Raw genomic sequence first — 20,101 nt, 5'->3', positions numbered from 1 at the left:
TTTAGTTAAGTTGACTCCAAGATATTTGAGTTTGTGTGATACTAATATGAATGGAGTTGTTTTCTTAATGTCCATTTCTTCTCTATCATTATTAGTATATAAGAAGGCCATTGATTTTTGTGTGTTAATTTTGTTGCCTGCCACTTTGTTATACAAATATATTGTTTCTAGAAGCTTTTTGGTAGAGTCTTTAGCATTTTCTAAATATAGTATCATACCGTCTGTAAACAGTGAGAGCTTGACTTCTTCCTTTTCTATCTTGATGCCCTTAGTATCTTTTTCTCACCTAATCGCCATAGAAAGTACTTACAGTATTATATGAATGGCATTCTTATACAGCAATAATGAAAGAGAAGAAATATCTTGGAGTCAACTTAACTAAATAAACAGTTATTGCTTTCATTGGTCTTTTGGATTTTTTTTAGGTTTTCAGTTTATAGATTTCGCTGTTTATTATATATTTCTTTTTGCCTACTTTGATCTCATTTTCCAATTTTTAAAGCAGTGTGATTAAGTTATTTAGGTAAGCCTTTTCTTCTATTCAGATGAATTTTTACAAAGCATTTTCCTCTTAATACTGCTTTTTCTGTGTTACATAAATTCTGATTGTTTCTCGTTTTTTTTTCCCCTGGAATATGTTAATCTTTTTGATTTCCTCTTTAACCCTGTGATCAGTAACGAACTATTTAGTTTTCAGGTGTTCATGTCTATTCTCATTTTCTGTTTCAAAATAGAGGAAACTCACATGTATTTGCACATGCTAATAATACCTAATTCACTAGGCATATAATTGGTATACTTGGCATAAAATTGTATATAATAAGTGGCAGTACAAATATAGATTACATATTAATAATGTTTGCCAGAAGATAAAGAATTGAAACATTTTTATAGCTTTTTTACTGTGAATTTAAATTGAATTTTGAATTTTAAAATCTGTTTATATAACTGACATTTTATAGAACAAATTTCATATTTGTAATACATTGAGGAAACTACATTGTAAATATATTTAATGCCTAAAGAAAAGATGTTTTATAATAACTTATATATCTCTAGGAAATTGATAAGTGATTTGGTGCAGTTAATTAATTTGAATTTGTTTATTAAAGCTAAATCTACTATCTTACCTGTATACTTTATTTAATTCATCAAACATATTTAGAGCTCAAGGGATACAATTTTGAGTAATTCTAATTATATATATATATTTTTAACATCTAACATTCTAATTCTAAATAATCAGACTGAAATAATCATGTTCATTTAGCTCGTCTATGAAATGTCTATGAAAAATAGTGAATGAATAAAATGATGAGATATAGAAGAGGTATTAGTTTCTCTCTAGAATCAATGTAACTAGAAGATCTTGGTATTCCTTCATCTTGTTTGTATAAACTCTAATATGAGTGCATTACAGAAATATTTAGTTCATCAGGACTTGCATACTATATTTTTGTTTCCTTTATTTTTAAAAGATTTTATCCTTTTGTAAACATAAAATATGTTCTCAGAATTTGCCTCTGGTGAAATACATATGACAATTGTGAACATGATTAAATTGAGAAATTACAGTGCTACACAGCTGGTGTAGAAAATGAGACAATATTTGCATTAGAGCTGTTATTGCTGTAATGTTTTATTGTAAAGCAATAATTGTAATCTAGTAAAATCTTTATTTGAAAATAAGCATGAGTAATCTTATTAGAGAATTGTCAGTGTTTGGCAGATTACTTTCTTTTTTTAGAATAATAGAATCTCATATCCTAAACTGGTAATATATATTTTTTTTTTGGGGTCACACCCGGCAGTGCTCAGGGGTTACTCCTGGCTCCATGCTCAGAAATCGCTCCTGGCAGGCACGGGGGACCATATGGGACGCTGGGATTCGAACTGATGACCTCTTGCATGAAAGGCAAACGCCTTACCTCCATGCTATCTCTCCAGCCCCCTGGTAATATATTTTTAAGTCTGATAATAGGGTAATAGAATAAGATTTTCCAAGAAATCATGCTGTGATATATCATTATTTTCATTTTTTTACTACGTCATTTATGTTTATTCTATTTTTTAAAATATCTTTATTTAAACACCATGATTGGACACATTTTTGTGGTTGGGTTTTAGTTATAAAAAAGAGCACCCCCTTTACCAGTGTAACATTCCCATCACCAATGCCCCCATTTCAATCCTTCCCCACCCCTTGCCTGTATTTGAGACAGGCATTGTATTTTTCTCACTCACTATCATTGTCATGGTAGTTGTCGGTATAGTTATTTTTCTAACTGGACTCACCACCCTTTGCGGTAAGCTTCATATTGTGGGCCGATCCTTCCATCCCTCATCCTTATTGTCTCTGTGTATCAATGCAATAATATCTTTTTTTTGGGGGGGGGCACACTCGGTGATGCTCAATGGTTACTCCTGGCTATGCACTCAGAAGTCACTCTTAGCTTGGGGGACCATAGGGGATGAGGGGGGATCGAACTGTAGTCCTTCCTGGCTAACACTGGCAAGGCAGAGACCTTACCGCTCCCCACCACTGCTCTGACCCCTAATATCTTTTATTTTCTTAAAGTCCATCGATGAGTGAAACTATTTTGCGTCTATTTCTTTCCCTCTGACTTATTTTAGTCAGCATAATAGTTTCCATGTCCATTCATGTATAGGAAAATTAATGCAATTTCTTTAAGGATACCCATGACATTCTTAAAAGAAGTGGATCAAACACTTTTTTTTCATTGCCAAGAGATAATATTTTATTCAATTATGTGAAAAGCAAACATAGTAAATAATGTATTAAAAATCTTATGAATGACACCAATATATTAAACTATATAGAATTTATTAGGAATGGCCTACCTTCTATATGACTGGAATACCTTTTTGTTCTCCTTTGTTAGCTACTTGATTTTGATCTTCGTTTTGTTTGACAATGACTTCATGACCTTTTTTCCTAAAGAGAATCGAGGTTGATAATTTAATCTTTAGCACAAAAATCAAAACAGAATTCTTGAATGTTATAGAAATGTTTTAAAAACACGTTTATTCTAGAAAGGTTTCACTATGCTATTTATATGCTATTTAGCTACTTAAGACTAAACTTCACAAAAATATTTAATAATATGTCTCTCAGATATGAGCTGTAACATTTCAGGACATTCTATATTTATTGTTTAGAGACTAGCAGTGCCGAGGGTATATAAATTTGCTATAGTCACAGCTTTAGTGGTGTAGCAAGTGTTAACTGTTATCATTGTTGGTTTAATTCATGTTGAAGTAGTAAGAAATTTGTCTTTTCCCAGAGTATTCTTGTCATGAATTCTTTTTTTTTTATTTATAATATCTTTATTTAAGCATCTTGATTACAAATATGATTGTGATTAGGTTTCAGTCATGTAAAGAACACCCCCTTCACCAGTGCAACATTCCCACCACCAATGTCCCAAATCTCCCTCGATCCCACCTGTACTCCAGACAGGCTTTCCAGTTCCCTCATTCGTTCAAATGGTTATGATAGTTCTCAGTGTAGTTATTTCTCTAACTGCACTCATCACTCTTTGTGGTGAGCTTCATGAAGTGAGCTGGAAGTTCCAGCCCTCCTCTCATTGTCTCTGAGGATTGTTGTAAAAATGACTTATTTTTCTTAAAACCCATAGATGAGTGAGACTATTCTGCGTCTCTTTTTAATTTACGGGATTCTCAGAATATCTAAAAGTAATTCATTACTAAAATCCCAAATTCATTGCTTTCTTTTTTACTTTATTTACTTTGAGTCAAAAACTTTGTTATGATTTTGTTTATCAATGTTAGGATCATCTTCTTTTTTTTACAAATTTCTTTTATTTTCTCCCTCCCTTCCTTCCTTCCTTCCTTCCTTGAATCATTTTTTACAAATATCTTTATTTTCCTCTTTCTTTCTTTCTTTCTTTCTTTCTTTCTTTCTTTCTTTCTTTCTTTCTTTCTTTCTTTCTTTCTTTCTTTCTTTCTTTCTTTCTTTCTTTCTTTCTTTCTTTCTTTCTTTCTTTCTCTTTCTTCCTTCCTTCCTTCCTTCCTTCCTTCCTTCTTTCTTTCTCTTCCTTCCTTCCTTCCTTCCTTCCTTCCTTCCTTCCTTCCTTCCTTCCTTCCTTCCTTCCTTCCTTCCTTCCTTCCTTCCTTCCTTCCTTCCTTCCTTCCTTCCTTCCTTCCTTCTTTCCTTCCTTCCTTCCTTCCTTCCTTCCTTCCTTCCTTCCTTTCTTTCTTTCTTTCTTTCTTTCTTTCTTTCTTTCTTTCTTTCTTTCTTTCTTTCTTTCTTTCTTTCTTTCTTTCTTTCTTTCTTTCTTCTTTCTCCTTTCCTTTCTTTCTCCCTTCCTTCCTTCCTTCCTTCCTTCCTTCCTTCCTTCCTTCCTTCCTTCCTTCCTTCCTTCCTTCCTTCCTTCCTTCCTTCCTTCCTTCCTTCCTTCCTTCTTCTTTTTCTTTCTTTCTTCTTTCTTTTGCTTTTCGGTTTGTTTGCTTTAAATTGGGTCACACCCAATAGTCCTCAAGGGTTACACCTTTGCACTCAGGAATCACTCCTGGTTCTGGTCAGGGGATGTCTGGGAATTAAACTCAGGTCAGTAGAGTACAAGGCAACAGCCTCTGTACTATATTTCCAGTCCATTTTTATTTATTTTATATGTAAGTATATGTGCAGTACCTTGTACAAAAAGTGCCTTATACATGTTTAGATATGTTGAATAAATTAATAACCTTAATATATATTCATGAATGTATCTATATATTCTTAGAATCTATGTCAGAATGTAGAGTTAAAACAATTAAATCTTTTTATCAGATTTATTTTTATTTTTTTATTTTTTTTGTGTGTTTTTTTTGGCCACAGCCGTTTGATGCTCAGAGGTTACTCCTGACTAGGTGCTCAGAAATTGCCCCTGGCTTGGGGGACCATATGGGACACCGGGGGATCAAACCACGGTCCTTCCTTGGCTAGCACTTGCAAGGCAGACACCTTACCTCTAGCCCCACCTCATGGGCCCCCAGATTTTTATTATTTAAAATAAAAATTTTATTGAATTACAGAGTAGTTACTCATATAGAAAATGTAAAAAGTAGGAAATATAAGAAAAATTGGGAAAATATTACTGGCACCTAAATATGACTTCCTTTAAGATTTTGGTTTACATAATTTTAGTCTTTTTATATCTGTTATCTATTTTGACAAAAAGATCATTGTTTTCAAACTGCCTTTTTTCACTTAGTATCATTAAATTAATTTCGCCTTTCTCTGTCATTAAGTAATGTAATTTTATATTATATTATTAAAATAACTTATCTTTATAATGTACTTGACTAATTTTACTTGGTGTATATTTTAGGTTGTTTCTATGTTAAAAATTCTGAAATTAAAGTAATTAGTTTTTCCATTGGGCTCATCAATTCTGGTTGCATTAAGACTAATTTTAGAAGAAGAATTATTGGTTCAAGATATACTCATAATTATTAAGTCTTTTTTAACATTATCTTCCATTAGGTTGTATCAGTCGGCATTCTTGTTAAGTCTTTTTTAACATTATCTTCCATTAGGTTGTATCAGTCAGCATTCTTGTTAAGTCTTTTTTAACATTATCTTCCATTAGGTTGTATTAGTCGGCATCAGTGCTAAGAGCAGGGTATAAAAATTTTCAGTCATCTCAAAATTAATCAATTTAGGGCTGGAGAGAAAATTCAAGTGGTAGAGCACATCTTCTGCTAGTAATACACTTTAATTTTGATTTCTGGACCCATAGGACCCCACTAAACCCCAATAGGTACAATGTTTGTGATTCCCAGCACTCCCCAGTATTGTTCTGTGGTCCTCAAGCAGAGCCTGGCTGGATGCTAGAGATAGCTAAGCTGCCCGTGCAACTGCCTTCCACATGGAAAGAATGGCCAGAGGCCCTGGACCCTGATGGGTGTGGTCCCTATAAAAAGAGTCAATCTTCTAGGAAACTTGTATTTGTTCATTTTGGTGGGGGGGGGGGATGAGGCCACTAGTCTATTAAGTTTTCTTGAAGGTATAATGTAGTCAGTCATAAATTGTTGTAAAAGTTGCCTCTGGAGTAGTTAGGTGAGTTAATAAAATACACAAAACCGTGAGAAAAAAATCTATCAGTCTTTTAGTTACCAATTTAACTTAATTCTTGGGTTTATTTTCAATTAAATATTAGGACTTTAGTCAGTTACTATTTGAAAGTATTTGAAGTGATCATGTTTTTCTTTCCATCTGTCTTGCAGCTGCAATGGACACATGGTCTTGGGAGCAGTACTTGAGGGAACAGAAGGCAGTGGCTGCACCCATCGAACTCTTCAACAAGGTGATCTTTTGTATTTTGTGAAAAGCTCTTATGAGATTTATTTCACTGGAGTGAATTAATTACTGAAGGGAAATAATTGGCCTGGATAGCACAAACGGCTATTTTATTTTATTATTTTCACTGAGAAAACAAGACAACAGAGCTACCTAGAGTCTTTGTGTGTGCTGCGATGGGTTCCCTATGTTGGAAACCTGTTTCTTCTACGTCCTAAATCTGCTACCTAGTAGCAAGTCCTTTTAGTCTCTGTACCCTGTTCCTTATTGGTAAAATGGGGTAAATTTTCATTTGTCAGATTTGAGAAGATTAAATTGCTTATATGTATAAAGAACATGTAAATAATATAAATGTGAAGGATCCAACTTGTGCATAATAAACACCCAGTAAATGTTAATGTTCTTTTTTTTTATTTTCTGGTGTTACCTGTCTTCCCCCAAATATCAGAAAAGAGCACTCTACTGTCTTGATGCATAAACGTGTTGGTAACAAGCCAGATTTATAAGGAGCAGGTGAAATTTCTAAATCATGGCCTACCTGATTTAACACCATCCAGAGCAGCCTGTTGAACTTGCTTGACTAACATTTCACACCAGAGGGCTAAATTTACCCATGACATCAGACCTTCCTTAGTCTTTTCTATTCTTCTTGGTCTATGTTTTCACTATTTCAAGGATATTCTACCTAAAATTTGCCTAAGATTTATGTTGGTTTACTGTATTTTAATCAGAAGCAAGAAGCTACAACTTTTTACTGCTTTATTTTTTCTGGCATTTGTGGTTATATCAAGTAGCTTTTTAAATATAAATTTGAGCAATTGTAGGCATACTCCCAACTATGCTTTGTGTAATGCCAGTGTTGCTTTGGAGATTGTATGGTGCTTGATACTGATACATAGAGGCATGTAAGTCAACTACTTCTGCCTTTGTTCTGTCTTTGTGGCTTCTTTAAATTATTTTATGGACCATAAATTCTAATTGGAAAAAATCTATAGATTAGAGAATTTCTCTCCCTAATTTTCACCTTTGACATGAAAAAAAAACCTACTTGTTAAATGTGGAGTTTCTGGGTTTTTTTGTATAAATTCTTATGGCAAACAGGAAAGAATATATGAGTTAAGGCAGCACCCTATAAGCAGTCAACTCTGGTTTGATACCTGGCACTAAATGGTGTTGAACCATTGCCAAGTGCAGTCCTGATGTTGTCCAGCATGTAGGGTGTGACTCTGGAGCTTTGAAGTACTGCTGAAGTGGCCATATATTCTGTTGCACTGAAATCGAGAGAAGCATTGCGCCCCAAAACTCTTGCACTGAACTGCATATATGGTCAACTGAGAACAACACTCAGGCCAGCTGGACTCTGCTTTGGGAGATCTTTCACTGAACAATACCTTATGGCAATATTACATATTGTGTAATCATAAACTATTTTGTGTCCTATCACTATTTTTCTCTTGAGTTTAAAGAGTTCTGATAAGAGATGCATTGGAAAGTTCTAAGAGACCTTTAAAGACATGTGGGTTCTCTTTGAAGGCCTAAAGGGGTCATCTTCAAACTTGTCCGCTGTGTGGTGAGCAAGAGATGTGGTTTTGATAATTCCTTGACCTGTAATGGTTACCTCAGAACCTAGCTCTTTTTAAAGCTTTTAAACACTATTACTTGTCAGTTTGAAAGATGACAATGAAGTGCTAGTATATGAGAAAAATACATGTATGCAGTCAGGCTTTCATGTTTTTAAAGCTTAGTATCTACAAAACACCTGGATTACATCCCTAAGGAATTTGTGATATTGTACTTAAAATCTATCATTGATGTCTATAAAAGAGCATAACATTGTGATGAAGAATAATTTTTGTGGGGTTTACAAATAATGAGTTTACTGAGTATTCCCTGTTAGATGGACACCTCTGTCCCTGAGTGAAAAGAATAAAGCCTGACAATTATTTTGTCTGATTTGCCCTGGAAACTAATGAAGATGCTGTTGTTCAAACTTCAGCATTACTTTTATTCAACATTTATGTCTTGACAAACAAGCATGGCTTATAATAAAAAAATAGTTTCAATACAATTGAAAAAAGGTCAAAGGCTCATATCAGCTTTTGAAGGAAGAAAATTATACAGAATTTACTTTGTTATATGTTAAAAAGCTATTTTATTTTAATTTTATAATATTTATTATTACTTTAAGTACTGTGGTTAACATAGTTTTTATAGTTGAGTTTTAATCATAGAATGCACACCACTCTTCACCAGTGCATCTTATCCTTCACCAATGTCCCCAGTTCCCCAATTTTCCTCCTACCTATCCACCCATACCTGTCTTTATACCACGCATTTTGCTTCTCTCTCTTTCTCTCTCTCTCTCTCTCTCTCTCTCTCTCTCTCTCTCTCTCTCTTTCTCTCTCTCTCTCTCCCTGCCTCCTTTTTGACACTGTCGTCTATACCATTGTTAATGAAGGGTACCATGCATGTCACTTTATATCCTTTCAACACAGTTCTTGTTTATAGAGAACATTTCCAACAATCATTTATAGTGGACTCTTCTCTAATATAACTGCACTCACCATTCTTTGTGGCAAGCTTCCTACCATGGACTGGTCCTGCTGGCCCTCATATCTATTGTCTCTGGATAATATTACTATATGGTCTTTTATTTTTCTTATACCCCCCAAATTTGTGAGATTATTCTATTATCTATCTATCTATCTATCTATCTATCTATCTATCTATCTATCTATCTATCTATCTATCTATCTATCTATCTATCTATCTAATCTATCTGTCTATCTATCATCTATCTATCATCTATCTATCATTTATCTACCTATCTATCACTCTCCCTCTAACTCATTTTATTCAGCATAATAATCTCATATCCACCCATATATAAGCAAATTTCATGACTTTATTTCCCCTAACAGCTGCATAGTATTCCATTGTATTGATTACTAGTTTCTTTAACCACTCATCTGCTCTAGGGCACTTGGGTTGTTTCCAAATTCTGGCTATCGTAAATAGTGATGTGATGAACATACTGATGCAGAGAGCTTTTCTGCATTTTCAGCTTTTCTTTTTTGGGATTCAATGGGAATATATCTAGAAGTGGTATTGCTTGATCATATGGGAGCTCAATTTCTAGTTTTCTGAGTACTATTTATATTGTTTTTAAAATAGGTTGGACCAATCAACATTTCCATGAGCAGTGATTGAGAGTCCCTTTCCCTCTGCATCCATGCCAGAATTTTTTCTTGTTCTTTGTAATATGTGCCAATCTCTGTGGTGTGAGATGGTATGTCAATGTTGTTTTGATTTGCATTTCCTTGATGAATAGTCATGTGGAGCATTTTTTAATGTGTCTTTTGGAATGTCTTTATTTCTTCTTTGAGGAAATGTGTTCATTTTTCCCCATTTTGGATGAGGTTAAACTTATTTTTGCTAAGTATTATCAGTATATTGTAAATCTTAAGTATATTAGACCCTTATCAGATGGGTATTGGGTGAATAGTTTCTCCCATTTGTTTTGTAGTCTTTGTATCCTAGTCATGTTTACTTTGGAGCACAGAAGTGTCTCAGATTAATATAGTTCCATTTGTTTATCTTTGGTGTTTCATAATTGAAGATGACTTTAGTTCAATGTCATGGAGAATTCTGCCTATTTTTTTCTCTGTACCTTATAGTTTCAGGTCTGATATCAAGATCTTTAGTCTATTTTGATTTGACCTTTGTTCATGGTGTAAAGAGAATACTGGGTTCACCTTTTTTTGTTTGTTTGTTTTTTTGGGTCACATCCGGCAGTGCTCAGGGGTTATTCCTGGCTCCAGGCTCAGAAATTGCTCCTGGCAGGCACGGGGGACCATATGGGACGATGGAATTCGAACCGATGACCTTCTGCATGAAAGGCAAACACCTTACCTCCATGCTATCTCTCCGGCCCCTGGGTTCACTTTTTTGCATGTAGTTGACCAGTTATCTCAACACCACTTTTTAAAAATAATATATTTATTTAAGCACCATGATTACAAACATGTTTGTAGTTTAGTTTCAGTGATAAAAAGAACATCTCCCTTTACCAGTGCAACATTCCCACCATCAATGCCCCCTATCTCCATCCTTCCTCATGTCCTGCCTGTATTCGAGACAGGCATTCTACTCTCACTCATTAACATTATCATGGTTGTTTTTAGTGTAGTTATTTCTCTAATTGCACTCACCACTCTTTATGGTGAGCTTCATATTGTGAGCCAGTTCTACTGGCCCTCATCTTTATTGTCTCTGGGCATTATTAAAAGAATGTCTATTTTATTTCTTAAATCCCATTGATGAGTGAGACTATTCTGTAACTCTTTCTTTCTCTTCCTCTGACGTATTTAGTTCAGCATGATAGTTTCCATGTCCATTCATGTATAGGAAAATTTAATGACTTCATCTCTCCTGATGACTGCATAATATTCTGTTGTGTATAGTACCACAGTTTCTTTAGCCAGTCATCTCTTGAAGGGCGGGCATCTTGGTTGTTTCCAAATTCTGGCTATTGTAAATAGTGCTGCAATGAATATAGGTGTGAGGAAGGCATTCTTCCTGAATTGCTCCCTGTTTCAGTTCATGTCCATTATGAAAACTGCTTAATATTAGCAGATATTCGTGCTTCAAACACTCTCATTGTTAGGTAATTTCTCTTTTCTAGTATCTTTTACTAACATCAGATACCCCCCAAAAAAGTCATATTTTCTCCCTGAAACTGTTTCTCTCCTAAATTCATTCAGCATTGTTATATCCGTTTCATTGATATTGAAATTTTGAATACTTCTTTTTTTTAGGGGAGGGGTGGGTGGCCATACTCGGTGATGCTCAGGGGCTACTCCTGGCAATGCATTCAGAAATTGCTCCTGGCTTGAGGGACCATATGTGATACCAGGATTTGAACCACTGTCCTTCCTGGATTGGCTGTGTGCAAGGCATATGCTCTACCGCTGTGCAATAAGTCTGCCCCTTGCATACATCTTACTCTATGTTCTTGTTTGAGATTCCATCAGCCTTCAATATTAAAATCTATTATTATGTACTATAATTTGGGAAAGAAACATTTGGATTTATATAAAGAAATTATAAACATCTGTAGGAAGTCCTTGAAAGATAAAGACAACTTCCTGCTTTTATTTCCTGATGTCCTAGATATGAAATATGCCCTTGTCTTATCTGAAATACTTTTCTTCTCTCTCTTCTCTACTTGAACTTCAAGGAAAGAAATAAATAAACACTCTCAAACTTTAACTTCTTTGCCAGGACCTGAATTTTATTTAATAATGTACCTTTGGAAAATTTCCACTAGAGTTAGACAGTGAAACTTAGTCTGTGTCTAGCTTTTGAAAAATCTATATTTGTACTGAGAGCCATAGATGCAGAAAGATATTGCTCCAAAAATTCTTATTAGTTCCAAGCTTCTAAAGAAAATTGAGATACTTAAATTTTTTCAAGCACAATTTAATAAGATGAATGTTTATTTTATTTATTGATTTATTTATTTTTAATTTTGGGGCCATACCTGGTGATGCTCAGCGGTTTCTCCTGGCTTTGCACTCAGAAATTGCTTCTTACTTGGGAGACCATATGGGATGCTGGGGGATCAAACCTTGGTCTGTCTTGGGTCAGCTGCTGGCAAGACAAACACTCTACTGCTGCGCCATCATTCTAACCCCTATTTATTTATGTTTTGAAATTTATTCCATTTTACTGTTACTGAAATTATTGTCATAATTATATTATAAAGTCATTTTTATGACTTTTATTAAGATATGTCTTAAAATATGAATCATGAACTATTTAGCACAGAGACACTACTTATGAGTAGTTTTATAAACTAGTGAAATGCCTCATTATAACATGAATTTTAATGGGCTTAAAATCAAATAATTGGGCCCGGAGAGATAGCACAGAGGCGTTTGCCTTGCAAGCAGCCGATCCAGGACCAAAGGTGGTTGGTTCGAATCCCGGTGTCCCATATGGTCCCCCGTGCCTGCCAGGAGCTATTTCTGAGCAGACAGCCAGGAGTAACCCCTGAGCACTGCCGGATGTGACCCAAAAACCAAAACAAACAAACAAACAAACAAAATCCTTGTTTCTATGGGGCCGGGCGGTGGCGCTGGAGGTAAGGTGCCTGCCTTGCCTGTGCTAGCCTAGGACTGACCGCGGTTCGATCCCCCGGCATCCCATATGGTCCCCCAAGAAGCCAGGAGCAACTTCTGAGCGCATAGCCAGGAGTAACCCCTGAGCGTCACAGGGTGTGGCCCAAAAACCAAAAATAAATAAATAAATAAAATAAATAAATAAAATCAAATAATTACCTCACTCTCCTATGCTCTTTATATTTGTATGAGATATTGTCTTCTTTTTTTGTTGGAAAAATCTGTATATTAACATATTTCTTAGTGTTTAAGTGAGGGTAAAGGAGGAAGTATGTTTTAAACTAGACAGTAGCTTTACACTGGGAAGTCAATTAATCTGATTAATTGCTGGGACTAGGAAGAACACAGCGGATTCCAGTGCATGTTCATTTCTTTTTCTCTTTGAAGCTCTAAATATCTGGAAGAAAAAAAAATGAAGGTACATGCTGATCTGTGGCTCAGATATGTTTCCGTTTCCTATTCTTAGAATCCACGTCTCTGAAATCATGTGATCCAGACTACCTTGTGGGGGTGGAGTTCTCAAAGAGTTGAGCAGATCTTAAGTACTGGAGCTTGATAGATAGACTGGATCTCCTTTATTCTTGCAGGGGCTTAAAGCCCCTCTACAGACTTCTTATCAGTAGGTCCAGCTGAAAACCAAATGTTATGTTCAGAGGGAAGAGAAATTAAAAGAAAATATAATGCTGTTCAGAATCAAGGGAAGATAGTTTCCGTGCTTCTTGCACTTTAAATTAATGGAAATTTATATTAGAAGCCCCTTCCCCACCCGCTGGGAGGGTTAACGTATTTGGTGGAAATATGTGGGTTGTTGCATTAGGCTAAGAGGATTTGTGAAATCCACTTAGTCACTTTGAAGTGATTTAAAAAGTTATGCAGTTCTTTATTCTACACAGTTCTTTATACTTGTATGGGATTTTGTTTTTCATGGATGGTTTTTGAAACTAATTTAGTGAATAGTTGGCAGATAAATTTATGTACATGTATATGCATACATATGTGTATTGCTTATCATATATTATCTTACTAACAGTAGGTCATTAAGTTCTCGAGGAATGACGATTATTGCCTCTGAAATTGCAAGCAGAATAAATTAAGAAAAAATGAGAAGGAACTATATTAAAAATTCTTAAAGTAGAATTTTGTTGTGCCATACAATGAATCCTTGTTTTCTATTTGCAGAATGACTCTTGGTATAATCTTGGCAGCATTCTGAGAATCAGAATTAACCTAAAAATAAAACCACTTCAAAATGACAAGGAAGAAGCCTAAAATGAGAGTTTAAAAATATACAGGCAACCATCCTTCATTACTGTCTTAACCGAAGCTTTCCAGCTAGTTGTGTTTAATTATGTAGGTGATGATTTTCCCCCATAAACCTAACAAATATCTGGCAAAAATAGGCATCACTTTTAAAAAGGCAGAAATTGAAGCATGCCTTGCTTTGTCTGGATATCCATGATGAACAGCTGCAGTGAACTGCTGTGTTCTGATTATTGAGCACACCTTCTAAATGTGTTATTTAGTCAGTGGATTGATTAATGACAGACTCCCTTAAAGGACAGCCACGTGATTTTTAATCTTTTTTTAGGGCTTAGGTTCTTCGGAACATCTAATGAAAGCTATTGTTAATTTTTTAGAGAAGAGCTTAGATCCATTTGTACAGAAAGTATTATATAAAATTCAAGGAGTTTCTAGAATCTCTGCAGATACCATAAATCAATTCTTCTTTCATCATTACGGTATAGAGTTCTTGTAATTATATATGGGTACATTATGATATAGAATAAGGAAATGTGGGCCGGGAAGGTGGCGCTAGAGATAAGGTGTCTGCCTTGTAAGCGCTACCAAGGAACAGACCGCGGTTCGATCCCCCGGCGTCCCATATGGTCCCCCCAAGCCAGGGGCGATTTCTGAGCACATAGCCAGGAGTAACCCCTGAGCGTCAAACGGGTGTGGCCCAAAAACAAAAACAAAACAAAAAAAAAAAAAAAAAAAAAGAATAAGGAAATGTGTATACATGTATTTATACATACATTTTTAAGTTTTCTATTTTCTGGTTTTATAATGAGAAAAATCAGAAGGGCTTCTCATCTTCTTGGATAGTTCCCCCATGAATGCCAGTGAAAAATCCTGACTACTTGAGGAACAATCACAATTCCATAATCTGCCATTATTTCTCAGTGAGTGTATATTTCTGGTGAAAATTTTTATTGCAAATTACCTGTGAGGGAGAACATTGAAGCTAATGTCATATACTAGAAAGTTGAAACTGAAAAGTATGTACAGAAATTCAGAGAGTACTTAAAGAATTACATTGATAGCATTATACAGGTAAGAGTTTATGGAAGTTCTGGAACTACTTCCAAGATGGAATCAAGGGTGTTAGTTTAAACTTCCTCCCATTCTTATCCTGTAGTTCAGCCAGTCAGCAGGCTTTGTTCATTTTACCTCCTAAATTGGTAGAGTCTGGCTCTTACCTGCCATTCCTATCTTTGGCATTGCTCTTCAGTAAAATCAGATTGATAAAATAGATACAGTCGTTGGTATGTGACAAATTCAGTCATGGGTAGATAGTAAAATTCTCACTAAAGCCAGGGATATGATTCAACTGTTAAAATACATTCTTTGCATTCCTGAGTCCCTGGATTGGAGCCTTAGCATGACAGTTCTCCAAAGACTGCCAGATATCTTTCTGGGGACCTCCAAGTTCCACGCAGTGAGATTACAACAATTACAGAGTAAAACAATTTCTTTAACCATTGCCTTTATTTCTACTTTTATTATTTTGTTACTTTTTATTTTTAAGTATTATGACCTCAGTCATGGCACCTGTAATTTCTTCTGGTTCGGTGCTAAGTGGTCACTATTGGTCATGCTTGAAGGACTATTGTGAAGGCTGGGATCAAACCAAAGTTGACCACATTCATGGAAAAGACATTTATCTCTGAGCTTTGTCTTATTCTAAATATTTTAAGTTTTGTTTGTTTATTTTGTTTTGTTTTGGAACCACTCCCATTGACTCTCAGCTCAGGGTTACTTCTGGCTATGTGCTCAGAAATTGCTCCTGACTTGGGAGGACCATATGGGACTCCAGGGGATCGAACCGTGGTCTATCCTAGGCTAGCGCTTGTAAGGCAGATGCCTTACCTCTAGCACCACCACTCTGGCCCCTATTTTCAGTTTATTGTTTAACTTTTTTTGGTTTTTGGACCACACTGAGCAGTGCTTAGGACTTACTCTAGTTTTTCACTAAGAACTACTATTCCTGGTGAGCTCTGAGAACCATATAGGATATCAGGGATAGAACTCTGATTTGATACCTGCGAGGCAAGTACGCTACCCACTATACTTTCTCTTTGACCTTCAACCTAGATTTAAAAAAAAACCTAAATGTTTTTATTGTAATATAAAAGTTAAATATTATGAAATCTTAAATTATTCATATAATGTTACTTATGTTTCCTTACCTAACATGATGAATGATATCACACCATTAAAATAAACTGCACAGTTTAAAGCACCTAAAACGTTCATGCTCTAATTTTCTTATTTGTAAATTAATGCTTATAACTGCAGTCCCCCATTATCTGTGGCAAGCTTCCTACCATGGACTGGTGTTCATGGCTCTCATCTCTATTGTTTCTGGATATTATTACCATACTATCTTTTTTATATCCCAAAAAATCACTGTGATCATTCTATGTCTATCCCTCTCCTGTGACTCATTTTGCTCAGCACAATGCTCTTCATATCATCATTGTATAAGTAAATTTGATGACTTCATTTTTCCTAACAGCTATGTAGTATTCCATTATGTAGATGTACCACATTTTCTTTAGCTGTTCATCTGTTCCTGAGCATTTGGGTTATTTCTACATTCTGGCTATTGTGAATTGTGCTGCAACGAACAAAGGAAAGCTAAGAGGGCGTTTCAGTATTGTGTTTTGGGCTCCTAGTTTTTATTCCTTGCAGTGGTACTTATAGATCATATGGAAGCTCAATTTCTAGCTTTCTGAGGAGCATCCATATTGTTTTCTAAAAAGGTTAGACAAGTTGGCTTTCCCATCAGTAGTGAATGAGAGTCCTTTTTCCCCTACATCCACACCAGCACTTGTAGTCCTTGTTCTTTGGGATGTGTACTAGTCTCTGTGGTGTGAGGTGATAGCCCATTGTACTTATTTGTTTTTTGGGGGGGTGGCCACACCCAACAGTTCCCTGTAGGTAGTTTTGGTTCTGCAGTCAGAAATTACTCCTGGATGTTTTAGGGATCCATAAATAGATTACAGGAATTAAACCCAGGTTAGCTGTGTTATAGCTTCGGCCACATCTCATTGCACTTTTGATTTGAACCCCCCTGATGATTAGTGATGTGAAACATTTTTTTTCATTGCTTTTGGCCAGTTTTATTTTTTCTTTGAGAAAATGTTCACTTCTCCCCATCTTGTGATGGGATTACATGATGTGTTTCTTTTTTTCTCACTAAGCTCTGCCAGTACCTTGTATATCATTAGATATTAAGATCTTATCAGATGGGTATAAGGTGAATAGTTTCATTCCATGGGTAGTCTTTGCATCCTAGTTACTGTTTCCTTTGAGATAGGAAGCTTCTTAATTTAATGTAGTCCCATTTGTTTACTTTGCTTCCAGTTGTTTGGCCAGAGGTATTTCATTCTTGACAGTGCCTTTAGTTTAAATGACATGGAGTTTTCTGCTTCTTAGAGGGTTTTCCTTAATTTTTTAGGTCTGATATTAAGGCAGTTAGTCCATTTTAATTTGACTTCTGTGCATGGCTTAAAGAGAGGTCTGAGTTCACAATTTTGTATGAAGCTAACCAGTTTTCTCAATCTCATTTGTTGAAAAGACTTTCCATGTTCTAATTTACTTGCTCAACAGCTACAGTTGTTTTAAGTATTTATCTGTCTGCTCATTGGGCACATTATGTTTAGGAGTGTGATTTTTTCCTGATCTACATATCTCTTGATTATTAAGAAGTGATCTTTTCACTCATGACCTTTTTTGAACTAAATTCTATGTCACCTGATATTACTATGGATACTCCAGCCTTTTTTTAAGGGAGTTGCTTAATTGTTTGTCTTCCAGCCTTGAATCTTGAGTATTTGCTCTGATTATTTTGATGTGTTTTTGCTGGCAGCAAATTGTTAGGTTAAATATTCTGATCCACTATTGTCACTCTTTGTTTCTTAATTGATATATTTAGTCCATAGATTTTTAGAGAGTATCATCATATAATTTTTGTATTTTTTGGTTTTGATTTGGTATATTTGTTTTGTATGAATTTTATTTATTTTGTATGTATGGTGTATTTTTGGGCTTGTCTTGTCTTAAATACCATCTTCTGTTCTTCATTTAAACCTGGTATTGTCTTTAAAGTTCTTGAGAGGTTGTTTATATGTGAAGCTGTATATTCTTCCTTCAAATATAGTTTTGTGTTTCTACGGTATATCTCTAGGAGTGGAATAGCTGGGTCGAATGGGAGCTCAATTTCCAGTTTTTGGAGGAATCTCCATATCGTTTTTCATAAAGGTTGGACTAGACAGCATTCCCACCTGCAGTGAATAAGAGGTCCTTTCCACATCCCTGCCAGCACTGCTTGTTCTCATTCTTTGTGATGTGTGCCAATTTCTGTGGCGTGAGATGCTATACTCCTGGCTTTATGCTCAGAGATCACTCCTGTGTTACTCCTAGGTTCAAACGTAGCTCTAGAGGATTGAATCTGGAGCTCACTACATGTAAAGCCTGCATCTAAACATCTGTGCTAGTTCCCTTACCTCTCCAGTCCAAGATTCATTTTTTTTTAAAATTAAAGCTTAGGGATTACTCCTGGCTCTGCTCAAAAATCACTTTTGGCAGGCTCCAGGGACCATAGGGATGCCAGTAATAGAACCAGGGTCTGTCCTGGGTTGGCAGCGTGCAAGGAAACTGCTCTACCACTGTGCTATCACTTTGACCTCATAATACTATATTTTTAAATGTCATTTTCTCTGCATTTATGACTTTTGAATAATACTTCCCCTCTTTAACCATAGAACAATCAATTTTTATATTACAAAGCATTAATTTACAATTCTTCTGGGAAAGAAAAAGAAAAAACAAAAAAGTACTTCTGCACAAAAAGCTTCCTTGGAAATGTCCTTGAGAATTTCAATGGACTTGAACTTTGTTTTGTTACTACAAATGTTCCTTATGGCTGGCTTTCCAAAGAGCAGTGTTGCTGTTGCTGAACAAGCTGTGTGACCTTGAGAATGCCTTTTGACATCTCTGGACTTGAGTTTATTAATGGAGTAATAGTTTTTTGGGGAGGGTTGCTAGGGTATTCAGGCCACACATGGTGATGCTCAGAGTTATACCATTCTGTGTACTCAGGGATTATTCCTAGTGGCCTCCTGGACCATATTAGATGTCAAAATCTCAACATAAATTGGCCACATTCAAGGCAAACACCCTACCTTCTGACTTAGGCTCTGGATCTGGTAAAGGTTATTTTTTATTCAAATGTATTAACCTCTTGAATTTTTTTCTGAGAAAAGCTAATGGAATTAATGTTCATACTACTTAATTTATTCATTTTACAGTGCAATTTTATTTGGTTATTTTTGTACATTTATTAATATATAAAATCTTTATATAAGTACCATGATTACAAGAATAATTGTAGTTGGTTTCAGTCATAAGCAGAATACTCCCCCTTCACCAGTGCAACATTCCCACCACCAATGCCCCCACCTCGTTCCCAACCCTTGCCTATATTTGAGACAGGCAATCTACTTCTCTCACTCATTAAGATTGTCATGATAGTAGTTATTGTAGTTATTTCCCTAATTGAACCACTACTCTTTGTGGTGAGCTTCATATTGTGATCCCATTCTTCCGGCTCTCATCTCTATTGTCTCTGGGGATTATTTCAATAATATCATTAATTTTTCTTAAAACCCATAGATGAGTGAGACTATTCTGTGTCTATCTCTCTTGCTCTGACTTATTTCACTTAACATAATGGATTCCATGCACATCCATGTATAGGAAAATTTCCTGATTTCATCTCTCCTGACAATTGCATAATATTCCATTGTGTATATGTACCATAGTTTCTTTAGCCATTCATCTGTTTAAAGACATCTTGGTTGTTTATAGAGTCTAGCTATTGTAAATAGTACTGCAATGAATATAGGTGTGAAGAGGGCATTTTTGAATTGTAGTTTTGTGTTCTTAGGGTATATCTCTAGGAGTGGTATAGTTGAATCATATGGGAGCTCAATTTTCAGTTTTTTGAGGAATCTCCATATTGTTTTCCATAAAGGCTGGACTAGATGGCATTCCCACCCTACAGTGAATGAGAATTCCTTTCTCTACACATCCCTGCCATCACTGATTGTTCTTAGTCTTTGTGATGTGTGCCAGTCTCTGTGGTGTGAGATGGTATCTCATTGTTGTTCTATTTTGCATCTCCCTAATGATTAGTGTTGTGGATTACTGATTAGTAGTAATGCTCATTTTAAATGTGTTATAATTAACCTTCACTTTTAAAATTATCTGTAAATTTATAAATTCGGCTATCAAGTAAACTCATGAAACA

The 20,101-nt window shown here is 35.4% G+C and overlaps 1 protein-coding gene across 1 annotated transcript in view; it reads left to right on the top strand.

Moving 5' to 3' along the window:
• Positions 1 to 6,257: 6,257 nt before the first annotated feature.
• L3MBTL4 (L3MBTL histone methyl-lysine binding protein 4) overlaps positions 6,258 to 20,101 on the top strand; it is a 330,693-nt gene continuing 316,849 nt past the window's right edge. The window contains exon 1 of the mRNA XM_049770889.1: positions 6,258 to 6,332. Within this exon, the coding sequence (XP_049626846.1) occupies positions 6,258 to 6,332 (75 nt within the window). The remainder of the gene's footprint in view (positions 6,333 to 20,101) is intronic.

Source organism: Suncus etruscus, chromosome 3 (genome assembly GCF_024139225.1).
Source record: "Suncus etruscus isolate mSunEtr1 chromosome 3, mSunEtr1.pri.cur, whole genome shotgun sequence".
Taxonomy (NCBI): Eukaryota; Metazoa; Chordata; class Mammalia; order Eulipotyphla; family Soricidae; genus Suncus; species Suncus etruscus.
This window is presented reverse-complemented; position numbering and strand designations above follow the sequence as displayed.